Source organism: Muntiacus reevesi, chromosome 7 (assembly GCF_963930625.1).
Source record: "Muntiacus reevesi chromosome 7, mMunRee1.1, whole genome shotgun sequence".
NCBI classification, from domain to species: Eukaryota; Metazoa; Chordata; class Mammalia; order Artiodactyla; family Cervidae; genus Muntiacus; species Muntiacus reevesi.
Genome location: NC_089255.1, coordinates 77,966,702 through 77,991,160, shown reverse-complemented (window position 1 = coordinate 77,991,160; position 24,459 = coordinate 77,966,702). Strand labels below are relative to the sequence as shown.

The 24,459-nt window shown below is 50.5% G+C and overlaps 1 protein-coding gene across 2 annotated transcripts in view; it reads right to left on the bottom strand.

Moving 5' to 3' along the window:
• The window catches only part of GALNT16 (polypeptide N-acetylgalactosaminyltransferase 16), a 92,426-nt gene that overhangs the window by 12,906 nt on the left and 55,061 nt on the right, over nucleotides 1-24,459 (bottom strand). For both annotated transcript variants that reach the window (XM_065940536.1, XM_065940535.1), the window contains exons 3-10: nucleotides 15,683-15,840; nucleotides 13,099-13,197; nucleotides 12,100-12,167; nucleotides 11,297-11,362; nucleotides 9,817-9,938; nucleotides 7,522-7,609; nucleotides 5,975-6,059; nucleotides 5,579-5,682 (exon numbers count right to left, since the gene is read on the bottom strand). In XM_065940536.1, the coding sequence (XP_065796608.1) occupies nucleotides 5,579-5,682; nucleotides 5,975-6,059; nucleotides 7,522-7,609; nucleotides 9,817-9,938; nucleotides 11,297-11,362; nucleotides 12,100-12,167; nucleotides 13,099-13,197; nucleotides 15,683-15,840 (790 nt within the window). The remainder of the gene's footprint in view (nucleotides 1-5,578; nucleotides 5,683-5,974; nucleotides 6,060-7,521; nucleotides 7,610-9,816; nucleotides 9,939-11,296; nucleotides 11,363-12,099; nucleotides 12,168-13,098; nucleotides 13,198-15,682; nucleotides 15,841-24,459) is intronic.

Below are 24,459 nucleotides of genomic sequence, written 5' to 3'. Positions count from 1 at the left end.
ATCACACACAAGCCCTCCACACACACACACACCACACACACACCCTCCACACACACACACATCACACACAAACCCTCCACACACACATACCCTCCACACACACATACCACACATACTACACACACACACACACCACACACACACCCTCCACACACACATACCCTCCACACACATACCACACACACACCCTCCACACACACACCCTCTACACACATACCACACACACACACATACCCTCCACACACATACCACACACACCACACACACATACCCCACATACATTCCACACACATACCACACACACATACCCTCCATATACACAGACCCGTCACACACATATACCCTCCACACACACATACTCTCCACACACATACCACTCACATACCCTCCACACACACATATACCCTCTACACACATACATTCCACACACATACCACACACACACATTCCACATACTCCCTCCAAACACACACACTCTCCACAGACACTACACACACACACCACACATCTCCTCCACACACATACTCTCCACATGTACATCATACACCACACATACTCTCCATACACACAGCCCACATACAGACCCCCTCCACACACCACACACATATTCCCCACATCTAAGCCCTGGCAGAGCAGCAGGAAAAGTTTTGAAGGAACACCAAGACCATGAATAGAAGGAAAACTGAATCAAAGGGCCGCATCAATCACTTCCAGCCTCTGCCTAGAATGTCCTATCCAGACATGAGCTAAGGATGAACACATCTGCTCGTCAGAACTGAGAGGCTAGAAAATCAACACCGAGCACGTAAAAGGCTGCTCCAGTTGGCATTTTTTCCGGCTGGCCCAGACCACCCTCTTGACCCTCGTGGTCTCCATTTACAGCTACCATGGGCCCTACTGGGGGCTTCCCAGGTGGTCCTAGTGGTAAAGGACCTGCCTGCCAATGAAGGAGACATAAAAGAGACACAGGTTTGATCCCTGGGTTGGGAAGGTCCCCTGGAGGAGGGCATGGCAACCCATTCCAGTATTCTTGCCTGGAGAATCCCATGGACAGAGGAGCCTGGTGGGCTACAGTCCCTAGTGTCATGAAAAGTTAGACACGACTGAAGCGACTCAGCACACACACGCGCGTGCACTGGCCCTACTGAGACGCACGTCCTGTTGGTGGTGGTGGTGACGCTGAAGGAGCTCTCACAGATGACTGGTCCCTAGTAGAGCTAGGGGATGCTAGCGGTGGTCATCCTGCCTCCCAGAAGGGGATGTCACAAGTTTCTCACTCCGTTCTCCACTCAACAGTCCTTCTGTCAACTTCTGGCAAGGATCCACCTTGGTAGCTGGCCGAACCTCACATAATCTCTTCTGATTTCTTCCTCTCTTTCATTTTAACCCTACAGTTGGACATCCTGTGACATTAAAACACCTCTCTCTTGTCCCAGAATATCCACAGCATTATTATTTTTCTTTTAAATTTTTGCAAAAGGAAAGACCATGTTTTATGAGTTCCAGCCTTGGTCCCTCTTCCTACTCCCCAGGTGGCTGTAAGGACACTCGTGGTCCCTGGTCAGGTCTGGGGGCTGTCACCTGGCACAGATGCTTGGAGCCCTCCCAGTGACTAGCAGAGTAGGGAGCAGAGGACTCAGGACTACCTCCTGGCCAGCCTGTGAGCACCAGGCAACTTCCCGATATGGTCCTGGAACCAGGACTGGACATTTGGCATATCTGGACCTGCCTTCAGGGTTGGCTATAATTAATGGGCTTCTTTAGATATATTTGCTAACTGCCAGGCCTCTCTCTCTCTTCTCCTGGTCAGAGCTCTGCAACTCGTTCAGCAACTGAGATTCAGAGCTGGGGACAGAAGATCTGCATTCTAGTCCCATTTCTGCCAGGCTAACTTTGTTACACTATTAATAGTTAGGGCTTCCCTGATAGCTCAGTCGGTAAAGAATCCACCTGCAATGCAGGAGACTCCGGTTCAATTCCTGGATCGGGAAGATTCGCTGGAGAAGGGATAGGCTACCCACTCTAGTATTCTTAGGCTTCCCTTGTGGCTCTGCTAGTAAAGAATCTGCCTGCAGTGCAGGAGACCTGGGTTTGATCCCTGTGTTGGGAAGATCCTCTGGATAAGGGAAAGGCTACCCACTCCAGTATTCTGGCCTGGAGAATTCCATGAACTGTATAGTCCATGGGGTTGCAAAGAGTAGGACACGACTGAGTGACTTTCACTTTTACTCCACATACCCCATAGTGTCATATTATTGTTTACTTATTGTCATTACTAGCAACAATGGCAACAACAAAAGCAGTTAACCATCATGCATTTACTAAGCATTTTGTACTCTTTATGGCTGATGTCTAATACTCACAGGTACCATATGACATTGGTGTTAAGATCCTTGTGTTTTTAATAAGAACTATGAAACTCAAAGATGCTAAATAACCTCTCCGAGGTCACTCCCACACTCAGTTGCAGAACCGTAATGTAAAGTCCATACTTTGTTCAGTAAGTCCCATTATTTGAACCAGATTCTTTAGTATATTCTGCAGATTTTTACCAAAGATCTATTTACGACCCATCAGATACTGTTCTAGAGTTCCTCACACTCTAGTGAGAGAAGACAGGAACTCAGTAAAATAAGAAACAAAAATGCAAGTAGACAAGAAAATGAGTAGAATACATGGTCTAGTTGTGTCCAGCTCTTTGCAACCCCATGGACTGTAACCCTCCAGGCTCTTCTGTCCATGGGATTTCCCAGGCAAGAATACTGGAATGGGTTGCCATTTCCTCCTCCAGGGGATCTTCCAGACCCAGGGATCGAACACAGGCTCCTGTGTGTCTCCTGTACTGGCAGATTCTTTACCACTGATCCCGTAATATCTGTCTGATGGTAATAAGCGCAATGAAGAGGACGGAGCAGGCAGGAAAACTGAGGATGATGAGTGGAGTTGGGGGTGGGGCCACAATTTTAGTGAGGCTGATTAGGGATGTTCTCCATGAAAGGAGACATCTGAGCTGAGGCCTGAGGAGGAGAGGAAGAGTCACGTGGCTCTTGGGCACTGCGGGCAGAGGGACCAGCAAGGACACAGATCTAGAGGTAACAGCGCAGTCGGCGGGAGCGAGGGAGAGGTTGGGGCAGTAGGGGCTGAGGGCAGAGTTGGTGGTGTGTCTTGTAGGGGAAGGGAAGATGGTCTGAGGACTTTGGGTTTCGCTCTGAGAGACATGGGAACCCTTGTGGGGTCTTGAGCAGCAGAGTAACATGATCTGACGCAACCTGAAAAGGATGCCTAATGAGAATCCCAAGCATTTTCACATTTGCCACCCCCACTCAGGGCGGCCTCTGAGCGCCTGCCTGCATTTGGCTCTCTCAAGGGAAACAGGAAGGAGTCTCCGTTTAGGCACCTCCCTTCCTTCCACAAAGGAACAGAACAAAAGGCCCAAACCCACCAGTGGTGGAGCCTCCTTGTTCAAAACTGGTCCCAGCAGTTGAATGTCTGAGCTACAGGGCTAGCTTGGGAATTTCTTTGAATTTCTTCGAAGAGACAAAACCTTCCCTAGAACCACTGTGTGGTTCACCTTTCAAGTTCCCCCAACCACTGAGTCCTGGCCTCAGGCAGAGTTTAAAGTTAGCTATTTGATCATTTACTTGTTTCTCTGTCAGGCCCCAGCCTTTTAAAAAAAAAGAAGAAGAAGGAAGGGAAAAAGAAAAAGGCCTCTGGATGCAGCAGAGATCCTTAGTTTCTCAGCTCTCTGAGACTTTACAGGAAACTGGCTTTGCCAAAGCTCCCTTCTGGCTGAGACCGAGGACACAAAAGAGGTCACTCTGGCCCAAAATACATGAAAGGAGGTCAGAATGGAAGGGTCACTGCACCCCACTTCCCAGCACTGATTCCTCCGAATGCCTGCCTAGAAACCGTTTCCAAGAGTAAGTTACAAAGGGGAGAAAATCCCATGCCTGTTCCCACTCCAGCTGGTTCTGAGTCAAAGCCCCAGTGCCCGTCTGCCCCACTGTCCCAGTCCGAGAGGGAAGAAACACCTGGTCCCCTCAGCCCAGAAGCACAGACCGTAACTTGGATCACACCTCACCACACTGAAGTGATCCCTCCAGTAAAGGTGCTTATCCTATACCTGTCAGATGTGGAGTTTCCTGACTGAGATCTGGAAGGCAGCAAGCATCCACCTCAGTTTGCCCACCTGTCAGATGGGTGAGATACCACCAGGTCTATTTACTTCTCAAGAAACCGGGTCAGGATGAAAAGGGAAGCAGTGGGAAAGGTTCTGCAAAGAACTGAGTGGGTCCAGGAACAGCAAGGACAGGCCTTTGTCTTTTATGGGCTTCTTGGTATCCCTCCCTCCGGCTCCTGGAGAGCCTCTGGGATTGTTCTCTGCCCTATTCCACCCTGCTCTTCATCTGGGAGGATACTGTGTGGGCCACACTCCTTGGCTTCCTTCCTGAGTTAGGACAGGTTCAGCCTGCAGTCAGGGGGAGAGTGGGGGTGGATGTTCATCCCCTGACACCTTCCACCTGGTGCGTGGGCTGACTGCAGTCACCCCAAGACCACAGCTTGTACTGGGGAGTGCTCTGTCCCCGTCTTTTACCTAGGGGTGGCTGCACCTCCCAGCAGTCACACGCCTAGTCCGTCCCTGTCCCTTGTGGTTCCCTATAACTTGGCCACACCATGTAAAGAGGCCCTTTCATAAACCCCTACATCAAGTGTTCCATCTCTATTCAGCCTTTGTCTCATGAACCTCACCAGCAACCCTCGAGGGTCACTGGCTCTTCTCTTTCCTTCTGGAGCTAAAGGGTTCCTATGGTGTTGTGTGTGTGTGTGTGCGTGTGTGTGTGTGCGTGTGTGCACGCATACGTGCGCATGCTCAGTCATGTCTGACTCTTTGCGACTCCATGAACTGTAACCCACCAGGCTCTTCTGTCCACAGGATTCTCCAGGCAAGAATACTGGAGTGGGTTGCCATTTCCTGCTCCAGGGGAATCTTCCCAACCCAGGGATCGAATCCTAGTTTCTTAGTGTCTCCTGCATTGCAGGTGGATTCTTCACCATTGAGCCACCGGGGAAGCCCCATGGCTTCATAAGTAATAATAATGGCCACCAGTATCTTCATCCATCCTCTTCCTTAGTGCTCATGACAGCCTCTTGGGGAAACTGAGGCTCAGAGAGGCTTTCACTTACCCAGAGCCAAACAGCTTATAGGTGGTAGGGCCAGGGTTTGCACCCAGTAATACGGTCTGACCCTATTACTTATGTTGAACCATCACCCTCTACTGCACACCACCTCTCCTTCAGCCTTTCTGGTAGGTAAGCAGCCAAGTAGTTCCTCCACACATGTCTAGCCATGTGGCCATAGGTTCTCCCTGACCACCTCATCTCTTTGTTTACTAGATATGTGGCTCTGGACAAATTACTTAACCTCTCTGTGCCTCAGTTTACCAGTAGAATGGTACTTCAGAGATTCATTGTGAGAATTTAAGTAGTCAATGTGTATAAAGTCCTTAGGGCCTTACACATAGACAACATTCAATCTGGGTTTGCCTACTATTGTTATTGTGGTTATTCCCCAACTTACCAAAATTTTCTCCCCCCCAGATGTCCATCTGAGCATCATACTTTCCCAAGTGGTTAAACCAGGACTTGTCAATCACGAAGATTCCTCCAGCTATGACAGGCGTCCTGGGATCAAGGAGAGGAAAGAGGTAATACATTAGCTAGAGAATCTGAGCCCCTCTAGATGGCTCCAGGGCTCAGGCCATTTACCCTACAATCACCCACTTGCAGAGTTACTGGGGCTGGATGTCTGGCCCATCCTTCGGTCTATGATGTCTCTCTCCCCAGGGCTCAGAACAGTCAACCCTTAGATCGTGCAGCTCTAGGAGCCCTGGTGACTGAACCGGCCCCCAGTGGCCTCCAAAGCCTCTAACTCAGGGGAGGGAGGCGTCTCCCCAGAACCCACAGCATCTCTGACCTTATGGGCTTGGTGGGGTCTGTCCGCGCAATCTTCTGCTCCAGGGGGATCTGCTCCCACTTGAAATGCAGGCTCCAGTCGAATCCTAAGGGTCAGAGTGGGGTGAGGATGGGGCTTAGGGCTCCTTTCCCCTCATTCTGCCCCCTGAGAGTCTCTCTTGATCAGAACCCAGCTTGCAGAGGGCCCTGGCCGATTGGTGTAGTCATTCCTTCATTCAGAATGAGACAGATCCCTGTCCTCATGGAGTTTCAATCTACTGGGTAAGACAAAGACTTGCAAAGATAAATCAATAAATGGATAATATGTCAGTTGGGGGTGAAAGTGCTAAAAAAACAAAAGAAAGAAAAGACAGGAAACATGTCCATGCTATTCTAATAAGGGTAGCCAGGAAAGACTCTCTGATGAGGTGACATTTGAGTAGAAACCTGAATGAAGGACTGATCCATGCAGACTGATGGGAAAAGGGAATTCTAGGTGGGAGAACAGCAAGTGCCAAGGAACTGGGGTGATTTCCCAAAGGAGAAATGTCTGGCTCCCTCCCATTCATCCTCAACATCTAACTAATGACTGTGTCCATTTATTGGAAATCTGACCCCCAGAGAGGAAATCCACTCTGCTCATTAGCTCCTGGCCACAGATTCTCTGGAGCCGCTTGCCCAGTAGAACTTGCTGCGTTGATGTAAGTATCCTACATCTGCCCTGTCCAACATGGTGGACACAAGTCACATGTGGTTATTGAGCACTTGAAGTGCTGCTGGGGCAACTTAGGAACTGAGTTTTGAATTTTACTTAATTTTAATTAACTTAAATGTACATAGCCCAAAGTGGCTACAGTCTACTGTATTGTACAGCATGGCTCTAAAGCCTAGATCAGAGCTGTCCAAAAGAAATACTTTGCAAGCTGGAGATGCAAGCCACATATGCAATTTAAATTTTTCTAGTAGCCATATCTAAAAGTAAGGACATATGAAATTAATTTGAATAATGTATTTTTAATGCAAGATCATCCAAAATACTATCATTTCAAACTGATGATCATATTCATAATGAATACAAAAAATTACTAATGAGATTTTTTACATTCTTTCAAACTAAGTCTTCAAAACCTGGTGTGTATTTTATCTTACTGCACATCTCGAGTCACACTGAAAATGGAGTCACACTTCAAGAGCTCAATAGCTAAATGTGGTTAATAGCTACTGTATTCAGCCAGGTCTACACCATTTTGGGGTGTACAAGTCAGCAATCCATGCAAAGTTGAGGGTTCCCCCTTCCCCCCTCCCAAGATAGTTGTCATATCATGTTCTTCTGCCAAGACTCGTGCCCATCCTCCCTGGCTAGCTGTATTTGAGAAGGATGTGTCAAAGTTTGGGGGCAGGGAAAGATTGGAGACTAGCTTGACTCTGCCCTCATCATTCCAGGAGCCTCCAGCTGCCAGCTCTGGTCCTTCATCCCCAACTCCACAGCTCTATACAATCTCCTTTTGTTTTCTGGAGGTAAAGGGCAGGGAGATGCTGTCTTGTTTCCTGGAGATGCTCTGGACCTACCTCCGCGAAGGTCAGCAGATGCAGCAAGGTAAGCGAAATTATCTAGACTGATGACATCAATGATGGGGCTCACCACGCGGGTGTGGTCCTAGGGGAGGACACATGAGGTGGTGTGAGGTCAGGAACTCTGTGAAAAAAGCCCCAACTGCCTGTTTGGTGAAGTTCTCTCGAGGCATGAGGTACTCAGCACCTCCTGCAGGACATGTCAGGCTCCCAGGAGCTGTCCTGCATCATCATACCAGGCTCACAGAAGGTCCCACTCGGGTCTCATGGGCACAAATGCTCTCCCAGCCTCTTCCTCTAACACCATGTTGAGCTCTGCTGGGATCTCACCTCCTCAGTGAAGCCCTCCCTGATTGCTGCAGGCGGAGGATTTCTTCCTGTTTTTAAGCTGCTCTTGCAATTACAGTCCAGACAATTCCTAGGACAACGAATCAGATGTTGCCTGAGGTGGCTTTTCTGTTGCTGGTTTGAACTGTTGTTTTACTAACTGTCGTCCACCTTTGTACATGTTGGGGTTGAGTCTTCCCAACTGAACCACCAGCGGCTTGAGGGTAGTGACCCTGTTGCAGTCCCTGGGGCACCTGGGTGGCACTCCCCTCATGCCACCTCCACTTCAAGGTCAGACTCACACTCCCTTCATCACCTCCTAGACACAAATCCACCTCCAAAACATTGGTGGGTAATGCCAATTTTACCAAAGGGTTTTTTCCTGAGGTGGGGGATGTGGAGAGTAGTGGTGGTGGTGGATTTTATCATATACCATGTGCAAAACTTCATCGCCCTTCATCAGCAGGATGTCTGCTCTCTTCTTTTCTTCCTCCATGGAGGGACAAGGAACAGAGCCTCTTCTTTCTTCTCTGTCTGCACTGACCCTCAAAATGCTCTTGTCTGCAACTTTGAATCTAGCACTGCCCCTCAGTTCACACCCCGTCTTAGGATGACAAAAATGTGGGATGTGGTAGATCAGAGGAGACCATCCATGGTCTCACAGTGTTCCGTGGGGGCCTCACTTTATCCTTTTTATAGACTTGTTTTCGTATTGAGATATAATTCACATTATATAATAATTTTATTAGATATAATTGATATACTATAAAATTCACCATTTAAAAGTGTACAGTTCTGTGGTTTGTAGTGTATTCACAGGGTCGTGTCACCATCACCACTATCTAAGTCCAGAATACTTTAATCACCCCAGTAAGAAACCCTGTACCCACTAGCAGTCACCCCCATCCCCCGCTCCCTGCAGCTCCTGACAACCACTAATCCACTTGGTATTTCCTCAGATTTGTTTACTCTGGACATCTCATATAAATGCAATTACATAATTTACAGCCTTTTGTGACTGGCTTCTTTCACTGAGCATAGTTGTCAAAGTTCACCCATACTATAACATGTATCAGTACTTTATTCCTTTTTTATGGCTGAACAGTATTCCATTGTATGGCTATATCACATTCTGTTTACCTATTCATGAGCTGTAGACATTAGTTTGTTTCATGTTTTGCCAATTTGGAATAACACTGCTCTGAAAACTTGGATACAAGTTTGTGTATGGGGTATGTTTTCATTTCTCTTGAGTATATATCTAAGAGGAATTGCTGGGTCATATGGTAACTCTATGTTTAAACTTTTGAGGAACTGTCAGTCTGTTTTCCAAAGTGGCTGCCATTTGACATTCCCACCAGCAATGCACAAAGGCTCCTATCTATCCAAATCCTCACCAGCAGTTGTACTGTCCATCCTTTGATGAGCCTTCCTGGGAGGTATCAAGTAGTATCTCATGGTGGTTTTTTCTTGCATTTCCCTAATGACTTAATTTTGAGCATCTTTTCATGTGCTTATTGACCATTTGTCTACGTTCCTTGAAGAAACATTCATTCAAATCCTTTGCCCATTTTAAAATGGGTTCTCTGTCTTTTATGGTTGACTTGTAATCACTTCATCCTTGGTTCCATGTGTCCAAATCCTCCCCATTCTAAAGAGCAGCAGGGACATGGGAAGACCCTCTGCTTGAGAACAATGTCCTCTCCTCCTTCCTTTGCAGGCTTACCAGTCTGACCCACCACCTTCCACTCCTCATCACTCCCCCGGGAAGAAAACAACAACACCCATTTGCAGAAGGAGCTCCATGGCTCACCCACAAATGAAGTCACTCAGGAGGGAGCAGATCACTTAGTTTCCAACCCTGCCAGCTCTCAGAGACAGTTCACACCCTCCCCACCCGCAATGCCAAGAACATGGTGGGCATGTCCCAAGGGACAGAGTTCCCCCAGGGACAGAGAGGCTTACCTCCTTCACTCGCTGCAGCATGGGCTGCAGCCACTCCGTGTTCACTTCGCAGTGGCTGTCCAGAAAGGTGAGGACGGCAGCTGCCGCCACATCTGCCCCACGAACTCGGGAGCGGATCAGCCCTGAAGTGGGAGGACAGGGTGGTGCTGGGACTCAGCCAGTTTGCTCAGCCATCCCCGTCCCCTCAAAGACTCAGGACTCTCTGCCCCTTAGGGCTCAGGTTTCCTCTGAGTTACTGTGATTTAACTTCTATTCGTATTTGCTGATTTCTTCCCTCTCTCTTCCTTTCTCTTATCCGCCCATCCATCAACCATCAATACTCCAAGGCTGTTCTCTGAATGCCCCCCAGTGTGGAGGCCAGACACTGGGCTCTGGGGACACACTGATGAACAGTCAAGAGTTTAGTGAACAGAAGTGGCAGTGAAGTGTGGTTTGGTACCTAAGGAGACCTAGAAACCAAAACCCTTTCCCCTTCCACGTGGAGGAACCTCAGGGTGCTCCCCTCTGGCTGCACTATGCTCTATGGCTTGCAGAGAGTCTTCCAGACAAAGACAGGCTGGAGTCAGCACTCTCTGCTTTATCAAATCTAAATGCCTTTCTCTGACTTCAAGGCCCTCCATTATCTGTCCCCACCCCACTTATTCCCTGGCTGACCAGGTCTGATTCTCCCGAGAAGGGAGACTAAGAAAAGCGAGGTTAAGAGGCTGGGCTCTGAGTGTGGGTCCCCTGGCTGGGGGTGGAATCCTGGCTCCTTGGTTCAATCACTCCAGGCAAATTACTGAACCTTCTTAAACCCTAGTTTCTTTATCTGCAAAACAGGATGAAGGGCTGTTATGAGAACTGAGTGTGAGAATGTGAGCAGCGATGAGAAGTAGGAAAGGCAGGAAGAGGCTATTAGTACTACATGTCCTGACTGATGCCTCTGCCCAGAGTCTCTGGGCCTAGAATGCTCTCTCTTGCACCCCATTCATCTGTCTCTCAACCCCCTCACCCAATCCAGGCTCCCTCCCAGATCACTCCCTTCTCCTTCAGCTCCCTACTCCCACATAATCACAACAGCCTTGGGTCCATAATAAGCTCTACGAGGGCAGGGACCACACGCATACTTCTTTTGTGTTCCCTGGAGTGTCATGCATAATCCTATGCCATAGTTGATGCTCCAAGTATATCTGTTTTATATTGCCCTGTGCTTTTCTCAAAGCATTTAATCCTTACAATAACTGTGCAGGGCAGAAAGAGTATATTATTAGTCCCATTTCTCAGAAGAGACAACCAAGGCAGCCAGAAGTAGAGCTACTTGCCTACAGTCATGTTGTGATAAGAGCTGCTCCGAGACAGCAGAAGGGTCTTTCCCCAGGCCTTGGTCTTGCCACTAGGAATGCAGCCAGACTACATTTGGTTGGTGTAACATGGCATCAAAAGGGAGCAGAAGTCTAGACCAAAATGGGTCTACAGTAGCACCCAGGATCCAAGGACGTACCTTCCCGCCGGTCATTGCGTAGGCACTTGACCTTGGGGATCCTGGTTAGCAGCAGACAGTCTTCGGCTGAGGGTGGAGAGAAGGAAGCAAGACTGTTCAGATATGGACATCAGACCACATGTAGTTTGACCAGGCCCAGGGAAAGGGCTGGGGAAGATGAGGTGTGGTCATCTCCACAGGGGGACAGGTCATCTCTCCATCTCCTACTCCCAGGACAGACTGAGGAATGTCTGTACTTGTGGCATAACCCCCAGGGGGTGCCACAGAGTACCAACAACACCCTCTGAGCTAGATTGTGTGTTAAGTTGCTTCACTCGTGTCGGACTCTTTGTAACTCTTTGGGACCTCAAGTGAGGTCCCCCAGGCTCCTCTGTCCATGGGATTCTCCAGGCAAGAATACTGGAATGATTTGCCATGCTCTCCTCCAGGGGATCTTCCCAACCCAGGGATCAAATCCACTTCTCTTGCGTCTCCTGCATTGGCAGGTGGGTTCTTTACCACCAGCACTACCTGGGAAGCCCATTTTGTGGGGACAATATTCTGCACACAGCAGTTGTGATAATGAAGGATGCTGTGGATGTTCAATCTTTTAAAATGTCATCTCACTGGTGTCCCATCAAAGCAACACCACTCCTTTGGCACCAAGGAGAGCAGAGCCAGGAAGGGCACTTAGTAAAGACTGAAGATCCTGGTGAGGAGCAGAGGTCAGCCTGCGGTGGCCAGGGCTATTCCAAGGGTGCCTCCCTCAGCATTCTGGAGCAATGGGGTGTGAGGCGGTGCAAAAAAAGAAGATGGACACTTACGGTCTGAACTGAAGTCATCCACTAGAATGATCTCCTGGATCAGGCTGGCAGGAGTTCGGTTCAGGACGCTGGAATAGGGACCAAGGCAGATGAGCCCAGGTATAGAGGCCCCCTTCTAAGACTCCCTTACCCCCGCCTTGGGGGCCAGCACACTGGCCGTGGGCAGCTGCTAGCAAACCCTTCGTGCCCTGGTCAGTGACTGAGGGGCAGGATGTTCCTCAGGCTCCTCCAAGCACCCACTGACCCTGCTGCCTGGACCCTCGGGCACTTGAGATTCACCCCAGGTGGTGGGTGAGGACTGTCCTAGTTTAGTTGAAGCAGGACCCATAGCTGCTCTGGCTGCCTGGGCTTAACAGTGGCAACAAGGCCAGAGGGCCCGGATGCTGCCTGCTTGGAAAGCTGGAGAGGCTCCTTCTGACCTGATAGGTCAGGATGGGTGTTCTCGGAAAGCACCCCCACCCTAACTTTTCCCTCCCGACACCCCTCCTCTTCCTTCACTCCCCGTGAAGAAAGCCCAAGCTTCTTTAATCCTTAGACTACCACGGGGTACTCCATTCCGCATCCTGTTCTTACCTACATTCATTAAAGAAACAAGGTGAATAAGAAGCCAAACTTGACCACAGGGCCAACTTGAGAAGGACAGAAGGGGTATCTCTCTCTGAATTGCTCTCAGGTGCCCACTGGACCGGCACCCATCCGCCTGAGGCCTCACTTCCACCCTTGCCTCCATCGACTCCTGGCCCCTGTGTTTCCGCCCGTGTCCTGGGGACCTGACCTTGTGTTCATGCATCTCACTAACATTTGGACTTCTTGGGTCCTGACCCTGATTCACTAACCCCAGCTTCTCCGAAGGGCAAAACGCCCCCTCCCAGTGCCCACTGGTCTTCATGCTGTCTGGCCACAATGCCCAGTCTCAGGGTCCTCCCTTGCCAGGGCCCAGCAGATCCCCAAGGCCTGGGGCAGCAGCCCCAGTGAGATGAGGAACGAGGCGGGGCTCACCTCTTCACTGTGCGCAGGAGAGTGGAGCGGGCTTCGTTGTGGAAGGTGATGATGACGCTGGTGGCCGGCAGGTCGGAGGAGTAGGACACAGATGGACAACTGAGAAGAGAGCAGAGAGCGCAGAGGGCAGCTGTGGACATCCTGGGGCAGGCTTGCGGCGTCTCTCTGCCCATTCTGCTGCCCCTGAGGCTGAGCGCAGGCCCTGCCCCCGCAAATCCACGCCCACCCCACTCAGGCCGCCCAGCCTGGAGTCCCCGGAGGGAAAGCCCAGGCTGGGGCAACTTCCCGCCCAGGGGCTCTTCACCCACATCCTAGGATCACCCGGAGCCCCACGGTCACTGAAGTGCTGAGGGGGGCTCTGACGTGTGTAGGTACACAGACAGAACCAACCTGGACCAACCGACGCGGCAGCCAAGACAGAAAAAATGGCAGAGGGGAGAAGAGGGAAAATGGCCTTTCTTTTGTCTCTGTAACTTCTTCCTTCTCATTGCCTGTCTCCTGACATCTGGTGGGATCTAGGGAGGAACTGCCCCCATCCTGCCCTCCCATGAATCCCTCCCTCTTGCTGCCAACGTGAACAGCCAGGCTGGTAACAGCAGATAGGGTGCCCTCAGGCTTTCCATGGGCCCTGGGGCACCTGGGGGGAAAACTGAAGTCCCTGAGGAGACACCAAAGGCGGTTCCCCCCAGCCCACTCCCTCACCCAGCAGCTCTGTGCTCCCACCTTCTCCAGACACTACATTTTGGGCCCTGTCTTCTGGAAAGGGAATTAAAACGATCCATCCCCGCCAGCCTTCAACGCTGTCATTTCTGAGAATGCTTCTGTGAATGCATTTACTCGTGCTCCTGGGGCCGGTGGGAAGGCAGCCGCAGAGCTGGTTTTCATAGCAATCTTCTTTATTACAATTGCTCCCTGACTATTCCAGCCGCAACCATTTTTTCATTACGGCATTCATTCCACTGACAGCGGCTTACGGCCAAATTCCCAGGCCCATTTCCTGTCCAGCAGAGCAGACAGGGTCAGACAGGCAGGAGTTCCACTAGCCTGGGACCCCCACAGGAGAAATCGTGAGAGGCCTTAAAATAATTCTCCTTGAGAGAGCGTGTGGGGGAGGAAGAGGGGTGGAGAAGTTCTCCTCTGCCCCGGAAGCCAGGCGTTCCAAGTGCCTCTCCTCCCAGAGGCTGGTGGATTTGGGGGCTGGAGGGGCCTTGGTCTGCTGAGATGGGGAGCCCTGGAAGAAGGGGTCAGCCCCCTGCACTGACTTCTAGGGCCCCAGTTCTGTATCTCTGTATCCTAAGTGCCCAGGAAGGAGGGAATGTGGACAGTGATACCCATTCTCCACCTGAAGATGGCCAACCTGCCCACACCCCCTTTGGACAGTGGATTTGACCTTCTCCCACCGGCCCCCTTCAACCATCTCCACCCTGCATTTCTCTGGGATTTGTATCTATGATGATAGGAATGTATGGCTTGTAGTGACCGGGAGCCTCTGAAAAGGTTTGTCTCATGTCTGTGGGGCTGGTGGGGTCTTCTCTGCGATGCCAGTAGGTCTGTCTCACATAGGTTAGGCGTCTTTGGAAGACCTCCCTCAAGGGGGCTCCTTGGATTGAGGGCTGCACCAGGACCTGGCCTGACAGTCTGGGGTCCAACGGGAGCTGCGGCCTGGAAGGGGAAGAGTGTGACACCCCACACCCCAGGCTCCGCCAGGGGAGGCCCTGCCCACCACCGCCAACACCTTCTTTGCTGCCCCTACAGACATGCGTGTGCAAACACACACACACACACACACACACATGCACCCTCTGATCCATCTCAGGCTTCTGAGAAGGCGGGGCAGAAGCACTGGGGCAAGACGAGAGGCCTTCGTCACCAAGCACCGCTGGCCTGGATTTGAAGAGTCTCGTTTTAAAATGTGTGTGGCCCCAAGAGGAATTCCACCTCTAAGTTTCCTGGTGAACACCTGAGAAAGTTCAGAGTGGGGGAGGATGGGGGGAAGGGCAGAGGGGATCCAGGCCAACCCCTCAGTGCCCAGATTGGGGTCAGCGGAGCCTCCAGGCCCTGGGGTCCTGGTCTAGGGCCTCTCTCACCTAGCACGCCGGGAGAACAAAGAGCAAGAGCGGGAAGCATTTCTGGGAGCTGCTGAGGAAGGGTGGGAGGCAGTGGGGCAGGCAGAGAGGAAGGAAATGGATGCCAGTGGGGGTGGTGCACAGCCCTCTACTGTTTGCACAGGGCAGGCGGGGCTGGTGGCCCCGCGGGCACCACCAGCCAGGCACCCCCACCCCCTGCGGACCTCCCCCTGGTCTCCTGGCCGGCCACTCTCGCTTGGACTCCGGACTGAGGTACTGAGGGGCCTCTGTGGCCTGGCCGAGAGGCCTCCTTGGGCCTCTCAGCCCCTCAGGAGGTCAACGACACTAAGAGGAGCCAGGAAAACAACAGATAGGAAGGGTTTGTATGTCTCAGTAGCTGGACTGAGTCAGAGGAAGTTTTCCTCATTTCTTAAACCCACGCGACTGAAAGACAAGCCAACTGGGGCCGGCCCTTCCCCTCCACCTTTCTTTCTCCGCGAGCACAACAGAGGCCACACCTGTAATGGCGGGTGTCCCGGATGGGCCGGTCAGGGCTCAGCTTGTCGCTCTCCAGCTGGTTGAAGGCGTGCTGCCTGTAGGGGTCCTCTCCTGGCTTCAGCTGCTTGGCTGCCAGGTACGCCTTCTCATCAAAGCCTCTGGAGGGCGTTCCTGTCACCTGAGACAAAGGTCAGCATCAGAAGGGCCATAGGCAAGAGGACAAGGGAGCCACTGCGTGGTGAGTGGGAGCCAAGCATCACCTGAGCAGGAGATTATTATTTCCCCCATTGTACAGATGAGGAATCTGAGGCAGTACCCCCACATGTGGGGGCAGGGAGTATCTGGGAACTCTGTGTACTTTCCATTCAATTTTGTGTACCTAAAACTGTTCTTAAGAAGTAAAGCCTATTGGATTTCCCTGGAGGTCCAGTAGTTAAGAGTTTGCCTGTCAATGCAGGGGACACATGCTTGATCCCTGGTCCAGGAGAATCCCACAGGCTGTGCATCAACTAAGCCCATGCACCAGACCTACTGCATCCGTGTGCTGCGGCTACTGAAGCCTGGGCGCCTAGAGCCCATGCTAACAACAAGAGAAGCCACTAAAATGAGAAGCCCCAGCATTGCAAGCAAGTGTAGCCCCCACTTGCCACAACTAGAGAAAGCCCGTGTGCAGCAATGGAGATCCAGTACAATCAAAAATAGTAAATAAATCAATGTTAAAAATAAAAATAAAGAAGCTGAAGGTCAGAGCTAGTAAGTCCCAGGTTTCTGGAGTCAAACTGGTCATTCTGACTCGGAAGCCCACACTTGACCAATGCTCTTTGCTGGACGTGGAGATGGTGACACTTTGGAAGGCACCAGATCCCCCAAGATAAGGGGACCACCTGAGGGAGCCACCAACCAGGCTGGAGGTCCCCAAGCAGCCGTCAGATGGACAGTCTCCTAGGTATGAACTTGGGCCTGACACTGGGGCTAGGCATGTAGGAGCTGCCTGATCAGTGAAACACCCAGGGCTTGGACAAGGTTCTGCCCAGAGGACCACCTGTGAGGACAGGTGGGCCCTCCCAGGCTGATGCCAGAGCTGCTAGGATGCCAGCACACTGACAGTGAAGCATCTTCTCCAGGACTCGTGCTTGCTGCTGAAATGGCCCACGTCAGACCTCCGGGGCCCTGGGTGCTAAGGGCTGGGAAGTGACGGATGGAGATTGCTGTGGCCCAGCCCCCCTCCTCTTAGCCATACCCTGCTCTGTGCTCCCAAAGTCCCCCCATGAAAGACACTGGGGAAGGACACATCGAGATGAATGGATGGGTAGATGGATCCTGACATCTCATTATTTGAGCCACACTGCTGGCCGGATGGTCCCCAGAGTGCCTGGAAATATCATCAACTGTGAGTGCATCTCGACTCCACCAGGCAGGAGCTGTGGGCCCTCAGGGGCACCAGGAAGGTGGGTGAGAGTTGTCCAGGGATAGAACCCCTGCATGAGAATCCCGCTTCAGGCCTAATCTCTAGAGGGATGGTCCCAGGAAGGCAGCTTGGCCTGCGGAGAGGAGACTAATGTGTTAGGTGATGCTGGGGGACATCCACCAGCAGCCCAGGGCCTCCACGTTCCCCTGAGAACCTAGAGCTCCAGGGAGTGCCTGCTCTTTTAGGGCCGCCTCTCTGTAGTGTTCCCACCTCCTAGGAGCCAGTCCTGAGCTCCCTGAGGTCAGAGCCAGTGAGGGAGACTTCCTCGGGTCCACTGGGCACAGCCTCATGCCACACATGCTTCAGATGGTGACGACGGATGTAGCAGCCGTGCTGTGGTATCCTGATTTGGTGCCATGCCAGAGGCTGGGAAGATGGGGTGGAGTCCTCATGGACTCAAAATCCATTTCAGGAAAGAGAGAAGGAGGGAAGGAAGGAGGGAGAGGGAAATAGAGAGAGGAGGAGAAGGTTCTGGCTTGAACCCTGAATTGCTAGAAGGACCCAAGCTGTCAACTGTGAAAGTCAGAATGAGGGTTCTTTTGTGTCCTTCCCACCTGGGGAAAGAACGGGTGCTAACTCTGCCCCAGAATTCCTCTCGGCCTGGGGGTCAGGGAAATGGAAATCAGCCTCCAGTTGATGGTGGAGGAGCTAAAATAAGGAAAAAAAATTGCAGAAGCTCCCATGGGGAGAGTATGTTACTGAATTATCCTGCAAGTCAACTGAGAGAAATAACCATGCCATGCTTATTTATTTAGGACTTACGGCTACTCTGTGGGCTCAGGAAACCTCCAAGCCCTCATGCCACACTCACCCATCACCCAAAAAATATTGATCAAAAGCCACCCATCTACTGGGCACTGGGACACACTTCTGGAAGTTCCAAAGATCACCTGATTATTCATTCATTTTATGGATGCTTGAATCCATCCACCCATTTATCCAGAAAAGCTCCACTGAGCACCTGCTATGTGCCAGAAAGAAGGATTGCTTCTGACACTGTCCTCTGCTGGCTTCCTTGCCTCATTCAAAGCTTCCTTGGGGCCTCAGGGAACGTTGTGGAAGAGCATCTCTAGGGAAGTTCCTCTCAGGGCCTCAAAACTGAGCTAGACATCCTCAAAGATGCATCTACTGTTCCCTTCCTCAGATCATTGCCTCTGATGGTCCAACCCTCCTCCGAGCTTAGACCCTTCACCCATGACACACCTTTGTGAAGAAGGGTGCCAAGGAAACACAGGCCTGCTCCTTCCAGAGGTCTCAGCTCTGCTTTCCCACTGACCCAGCACCCACGGGGTCTGGAGCTGAAACATCAGTGGCCCTGAGTCAGCCGAGTGGGGCGGAGACTGAGGAAGGGTAAGATGGGAACTCTCTATCCAGTCCCTCCCTGGCCTCAGCCCAGTCACCACTCGGAGCTCCTCTATTGGGTATCTAACCAGTCCACACACCCACCCCATGGCTCATTTCCCTGCAGCTCCTGAACTCTCCTCTCCCTCTGGCCCTGGCCTTTGATCCTGAGACTTCCAGGCCATGACCACCTCTAACTCCATGCCTCAAGATGAATTCATCAGTTCCCCAGAGCAGCTGCTTCTCCTGTGCTGCCTGAGGCGGACATGGGCAGTCCCACCCTCTGGGTCCCCCAGGTGATAAGTCCAGGGGTCACCCCTGGTGCCCCCCCGACCCCAGGCGCCACAGTCTGATGCAGACCCCAGCCCTGGGTCCCACAGGCAGTGGCTGATGCACATCCCACTAGTGTTAAAGCAACAGGTTATTCCCTGAGAGTCTAGTTTGTGTTAACACTGTGCAAGAAGCCGGGAGGATGGAAATCAAAAGGACAGCTCCCAGAAGAGAAATCTAGGGATCTAGATCACCCACCTCTCCTCTCCCATCTCACACAGGGCATGGCCATGAAGGATCGTGAAGAAGTCTCCACCCTCAAACTTAGATCACGGATGACTGGAGAACTGGCCCTGGGACCTCACTTACCCTACCTCGGCGGGGGCAGGAGTCCCGCGATGGCGCGGGCACCAGGCCCTGGTGAGAAGTGAGCTGTGGTCTCCTGCTATCTCAGCCACACTGCCCATAAAGCACGCTGGCGAGGAGTAAAGCATCCTTCGGCTCTAGGCTGCGGGACCATAAGGAGCTATATCTCAATGAGCACTGCTAAGCCTGGGAGGTGGGAGTCTTCCTGCCCACAGAAATCTTATCTGGAGAATGAAACCAAGAACAATCAATCAGACCTAAGACATGGAAAGAAAGAGCTCCAGTGATATTCTCTGGGGTCCCTGAAGCCAATTATTTCTGATCCAAATTCAGTTTTTGGTTTTGTTTTTTTTTTAATCTTTCTATATCTGTCTACCTACCTACCTACCTTTTTTTTTTTTTTTTTCTTTTGAACTAGTTTGAGTTGGCTATTCACTCATAAACAAACCTTCAGAGATGTCAGTCCTTTGGTCTTTTCAGTGAAAAGAAAACCACTCTCCAAAAGTAAGAAACAGAAGTAAAAAACAAAACCCAACAAATGAGCCACCAGTGACAATGACACAGTTTGGGTGAAAGCCATCTATTTCTAGATTTTCAAGCTAGTCTCTGCAATCTGGCCCAGGGACTTGAGCCCAGAGCTGGGTGAGGTATTAGCCTTGTCGAGGAGGCAGGGCTGTGGTCAGAAGGGTCAGAAGGGTGGGGGCTGGGGGGAGTTCCCATCTGGACCATGACCTAAGAGGCTCTTGAGCTGCCATGGTAAGGAACAAGTGTTGAGGAGATTAGTGAGTAACAGCCTGATAAGCCTCCCACAGCCCTCCAGCCTCCTGCCGAGACTTCTTGGTGCTGTTTAAGCAACAGCCTCCGCTCTAGTCCATGTTTTCAGGAAGTGGCAAATCCAGCACTTCCATGTCCGATAAGGTCAATCATATCTTGAAATTGTTTAAGCTGAAAGAATGACTCTGCCCTATAAACTGGGGAGAATTAGTTCTCATTTTTGGAGACTTTCATTTTCAGTCCCTTACTTCAATTAAACTTTGAAAACCTGCCTGACTTGCATCAGCTTGTTCCTTTTTTCTACCTAGATTTGCTTATTTCTTCTTGACTGCTAAATTTAGGAAACAAACAGCCAAGGGGAAGTTTTAAAATAAGAAAGGAAAATATTTTCCATGTCATTTTCATTAAAAACAGTTCAACCCAAATCTCCAAGTCTTGTAAATTTTCTTTTAAAACATACACGCATCCCTAAATTTTAGATTTAAACAACTCTAACTCCTTTTGAATAACTGCTGTCCAATTTCCTTTTATGACCAGTAAAACAGGTACCTGCTGGGTTTGCCTTTCACTAAATTCACTGGAACTGCAAATAAAAAGACTCTGGTCCTTTTTAACGGATGACTCCTGACTTTTTTTTTTTCCCTGAGGCTGCTTTAAACCCCAACCACCTGGTGAACAAAATATAATTCCCAACCACTCCCGACTGCCCTGGGAACAAAAATCTCATCTGATGCTGTGTCTCACATTAAAAGACTGCCATTCATTAGGAGAACTGGGAAACAGTGCATGAGTCATCATCTCTGAGAAAACGGTCTCGGGTTCCACCTCTCCCAAATGAAAAGGCGGGTCCCCTGAGTGTCTCCGCATGCTGCTGGGTTCTGGGGAAGCAGCCAACTCCGTTTGGACTGCCAGTGCTCCTGCTCAACCAGACAGGATGCCGAGGGCGGCACCAGGCTGGCAATCTCAGCTTGGGCACAGGGGAAACTTGCCTGGGTTACTGAGGGCCTGCCCCAGACGTGTCCCCATCTTCCCTTCCAAATTGCATGTATACTAAGTCGTGTCCGACTCTGTGTGACCCTGTGGACTGTAGCCTGCCAGGTTCCTCTGTCCATGGGATTCTCCAGGCAAGAATACTGGAGTGGGTTGCCATTTCCTTATCTAGAGGATCTTCCTGACCCAGGGATCTACCCCGTGTCTCTTACATCTCTTGCATTCGCAGGCGATTTCTTTACACTAGGGCTACCTAGGATGTCCTTTTCAAAAGTAGTCATTTATTACAGGGTTACCAGCCTGGGCTTCGAAATCTGATGGCCCTGGGATAGAGTGCCAAGTGCTTACTGTTCTCTGGCCTTGGAAAGTCACCTAGCCTTTCTGAGCCTGCTTCTTTATCTGAAAAAGGGATTACGGTGAGGATTAAAGGAGATAATGTAGATAATGGGTTTAGCACAGTAACTGGCACATAAATTATATATTAATTATCATTAGCTCGCCTGCCTTTTTAGCAGTGGCTCTCAACCCTGGCTGAACATTAGAATCATCTGGGAAGATTTTTAACATCCTGACATCTAGGTCCTACCAAAGACTAACTACATCAGAGTCTCTGGAGGTGAGTGGCAAGCATCAGGGGTTCTTAAGGCTCTCCAGATGTTCCAATGTGCCACCAAGGCTGAGCTGCTGCTTCCAGCGGATGCAGGGAGGTGAGCGACTACTAGTCACGAGCTACTGAAATCACAGGACCAACAGTCAGGAGGGACCTAAGCCACCTCTCCTGACCTCCTCCCAGGAGCAGCACTGTGAGTCTGGTTTTTTGGCCTCTATTTGTACCGACCCAGAGTTTCACCATCAGCAGAACCAAATGCAGCTCAGCTAGAGCCTCCAAGGTTATTCTAGAAATGCCACCTTGTAACACTTGTGCTTCCAGGCCTGGGAGGTTCTAGTTCAATTATATACCAAGAAGCCCAAGGTAGGGGCTGCCTGGGAAACCCACCTTAAACTTCCAGTGAGATTTCCCACCATGACCTGACTTCTCCAGGGTGCTGATAACTGCAGAGCTTTATGACAACAGTGGTCTCACCAAGAAAGAGAGTGGGGGCACAGTCCCCATTCTCAATTAGGGTCCTCTATTCAAGGCTGGGACAGGGCACCAGGTCCACTCTTCCAGACCACCTCTGCTCAGATCCAGGAAGATGCCAGTCCCAATCAAGCTCTCTGGGTCTCATTTCCCACTCTCTGCTCAGCCCAGAGGCCATCTAGGGAAGGAGGGACTCTGAGGGTGGTCCATGCTAGCAATGTGTGGTGTGATAGCTCAGTTTCCACCTGCTTATCAGCTTACCCAGCTTGAGTAAAGCATTCCTGGGTCTGTAAGGGGTACCAGAACTCTAACTGAGCCTTCCAGCCAAAACTGCTGCAGACTATGAGGAAAGATTAGGCCTCTTCTAATCTGAGCTGATACTGTCTCCTCACTGAGGGTCTACAATGAAATGGATGCTATCTTCAAGTAGTCTTGCCAAATAGGTGTTTTTTTAATCCTTATTTTACAGAGGTGGAAACTGAAGCCCAGAGAGGTAAAATAACCAGCCCAGGGTCACACAGCTTCTGAGTGGCTGGGCTGGGACTAGAATTGAGGCTGTTTGGCTGCAAAGCCTAAGGACAAAGCTTCCTCAATGTGCCTTCAGACTACTCTGGGGCCAGATGAGCTTAGCACTCGCCTTCCGACTCTGAGTCTCTCAGCTCCCAAGCAAGCTGGCCTTCAGTGTCGGGACCACAAACAGGCCCTGACAAGTGCAGGCTAGAGGCGGCCTCCCTCCTGGGCTCAGGGTTCAGAGCATCAGTTCATGGCTCTAATGGGGACCTGCCCAGTACTGTCATCTCTTGGCCTGACATGAGGATGGAAACATTTCTTTGCTTAGGGCTAGAAAGAACACGGAAAAAATGAGAAGTAGAAGAGCTTGTATTACTCAGACCTAAATAGCACATAACCAGATTTCCTCAGGTCAGCTCAGGCTCTCCTTGGTCTTTCCAGCCAGGGACACCCTCAGGGTCTTGATGGACTTCAGCTGCAGTCACAGTTCAAGGGGGAAAAAGCTGATTTCCAGTCGGGTTCTTGTCTGCTGGCTTGTATCCATCCTCCAAACAACAGTGCCACGCTCTGTGGCTGTGAGCAAGGAAGCCAGCAAAAAGAACTTCTATGATGGCTCTCAGGGCTCCCCAGGCCCAACACATCCCCTCCCCGCCAACACGCGGCGCAGGTCCCCACCTCGTTCTGCTCTAGTAACGCAAGTGTACTATAAACGCAAGTGTGCTATGTCGCACTTCCGGTGTTTTATAGCCAGAATTTATTGAACTTGAACTTGTCAGATATTAATTGGAAAAAAAAAAGCAATAATGAGTCATGTAACAGGGCTTCCCTGGTGGCTCAGGTGATAAAGAATCTGCCTGCAATGCAGGAGACTCAGGTTCCATCCCTGGGTTGGGAGGTTCCCTGGAGAAGGAATTGGCAACCCACTGCAGTATTCTTGCCTGGGAAATCGCATGGACAGAGGAGCCTGGTGGGCTACAGTTCATGCAGTCACAAATAGAACACATCGAGTATGATGATTTTGAGGGTGACAATAGCCTCCACTGAGATTGGGACCGGCTGGGCCAGGATCAAATTCTACACATTAGCACTCAGCAAGGCCCCGATCACGGGCTGGGCACCTCAGTTTGAGACACTTTTCAGCACAGAGAGCCAAATTAGAATAGTGGCTGAGGCAGTACATTATTGGCATTGTGGGTCAAGTTCAGAAATCCATTACCTGTTGTTCATGACTAATGTGATTAAACAATTAGGTTAGACCCATCAAAAGGAGAAAGCAGGACAGAGACAGACTTTTAAAATCAGGTTAAACAAAAAGAAAAAGGAGGCAGGGAAGGGGAACTGGAAAAAGCAGCCTGCCTCCTGGGTGGCTTTCTTCAAGGGCCACTGCAGGGGTGGGTACAACTTGTCCCTTCAGCAGGACCATGCCCCAGGACTGGCCCTCCCCTGCAGCCCAGCATTTTATCTAAGTACAATGTATTAACTGGCTGTAAAATCTGGAAACAGAGGTAATAGTAATATTTTTTAATGAATAGAGACATTTTGATGACTTCTGGGATATGCTGAAGATGCAGTTTTATTCAGTGAGAAATCAGAGACACAGATCATCTGATCACAGATGCATGTGTTGGGATCCAGGGCAATGTGGTCTTATGCACCGTATTCATTGCAGTTCTGCACAGTGCACCAAACCATATATTGTTAATGAGCAACAATGAACAACCATTTCATGCAATCTAAATAAGCCACTTACTATATATGCTCATCCATGTTTTCCTAGATGTCCACCCTGTGGCTAAACAGAATCTTAAAGAGAAAATGTAGCTCGTTCTTGAAAAAGCTTCAGTGATATTAAGATAGAAAGTTTCCCTGACTTAATCGACACACTCAGGGCAATCTGACTAAACAGCAAATAACAACTGTGTTGGGGATGGGGGGCAGTAAGGATTCAGCTAGGAGAGTTTAAATATGCGTGAACAAGCAGTGAAAATCTGAAAAAA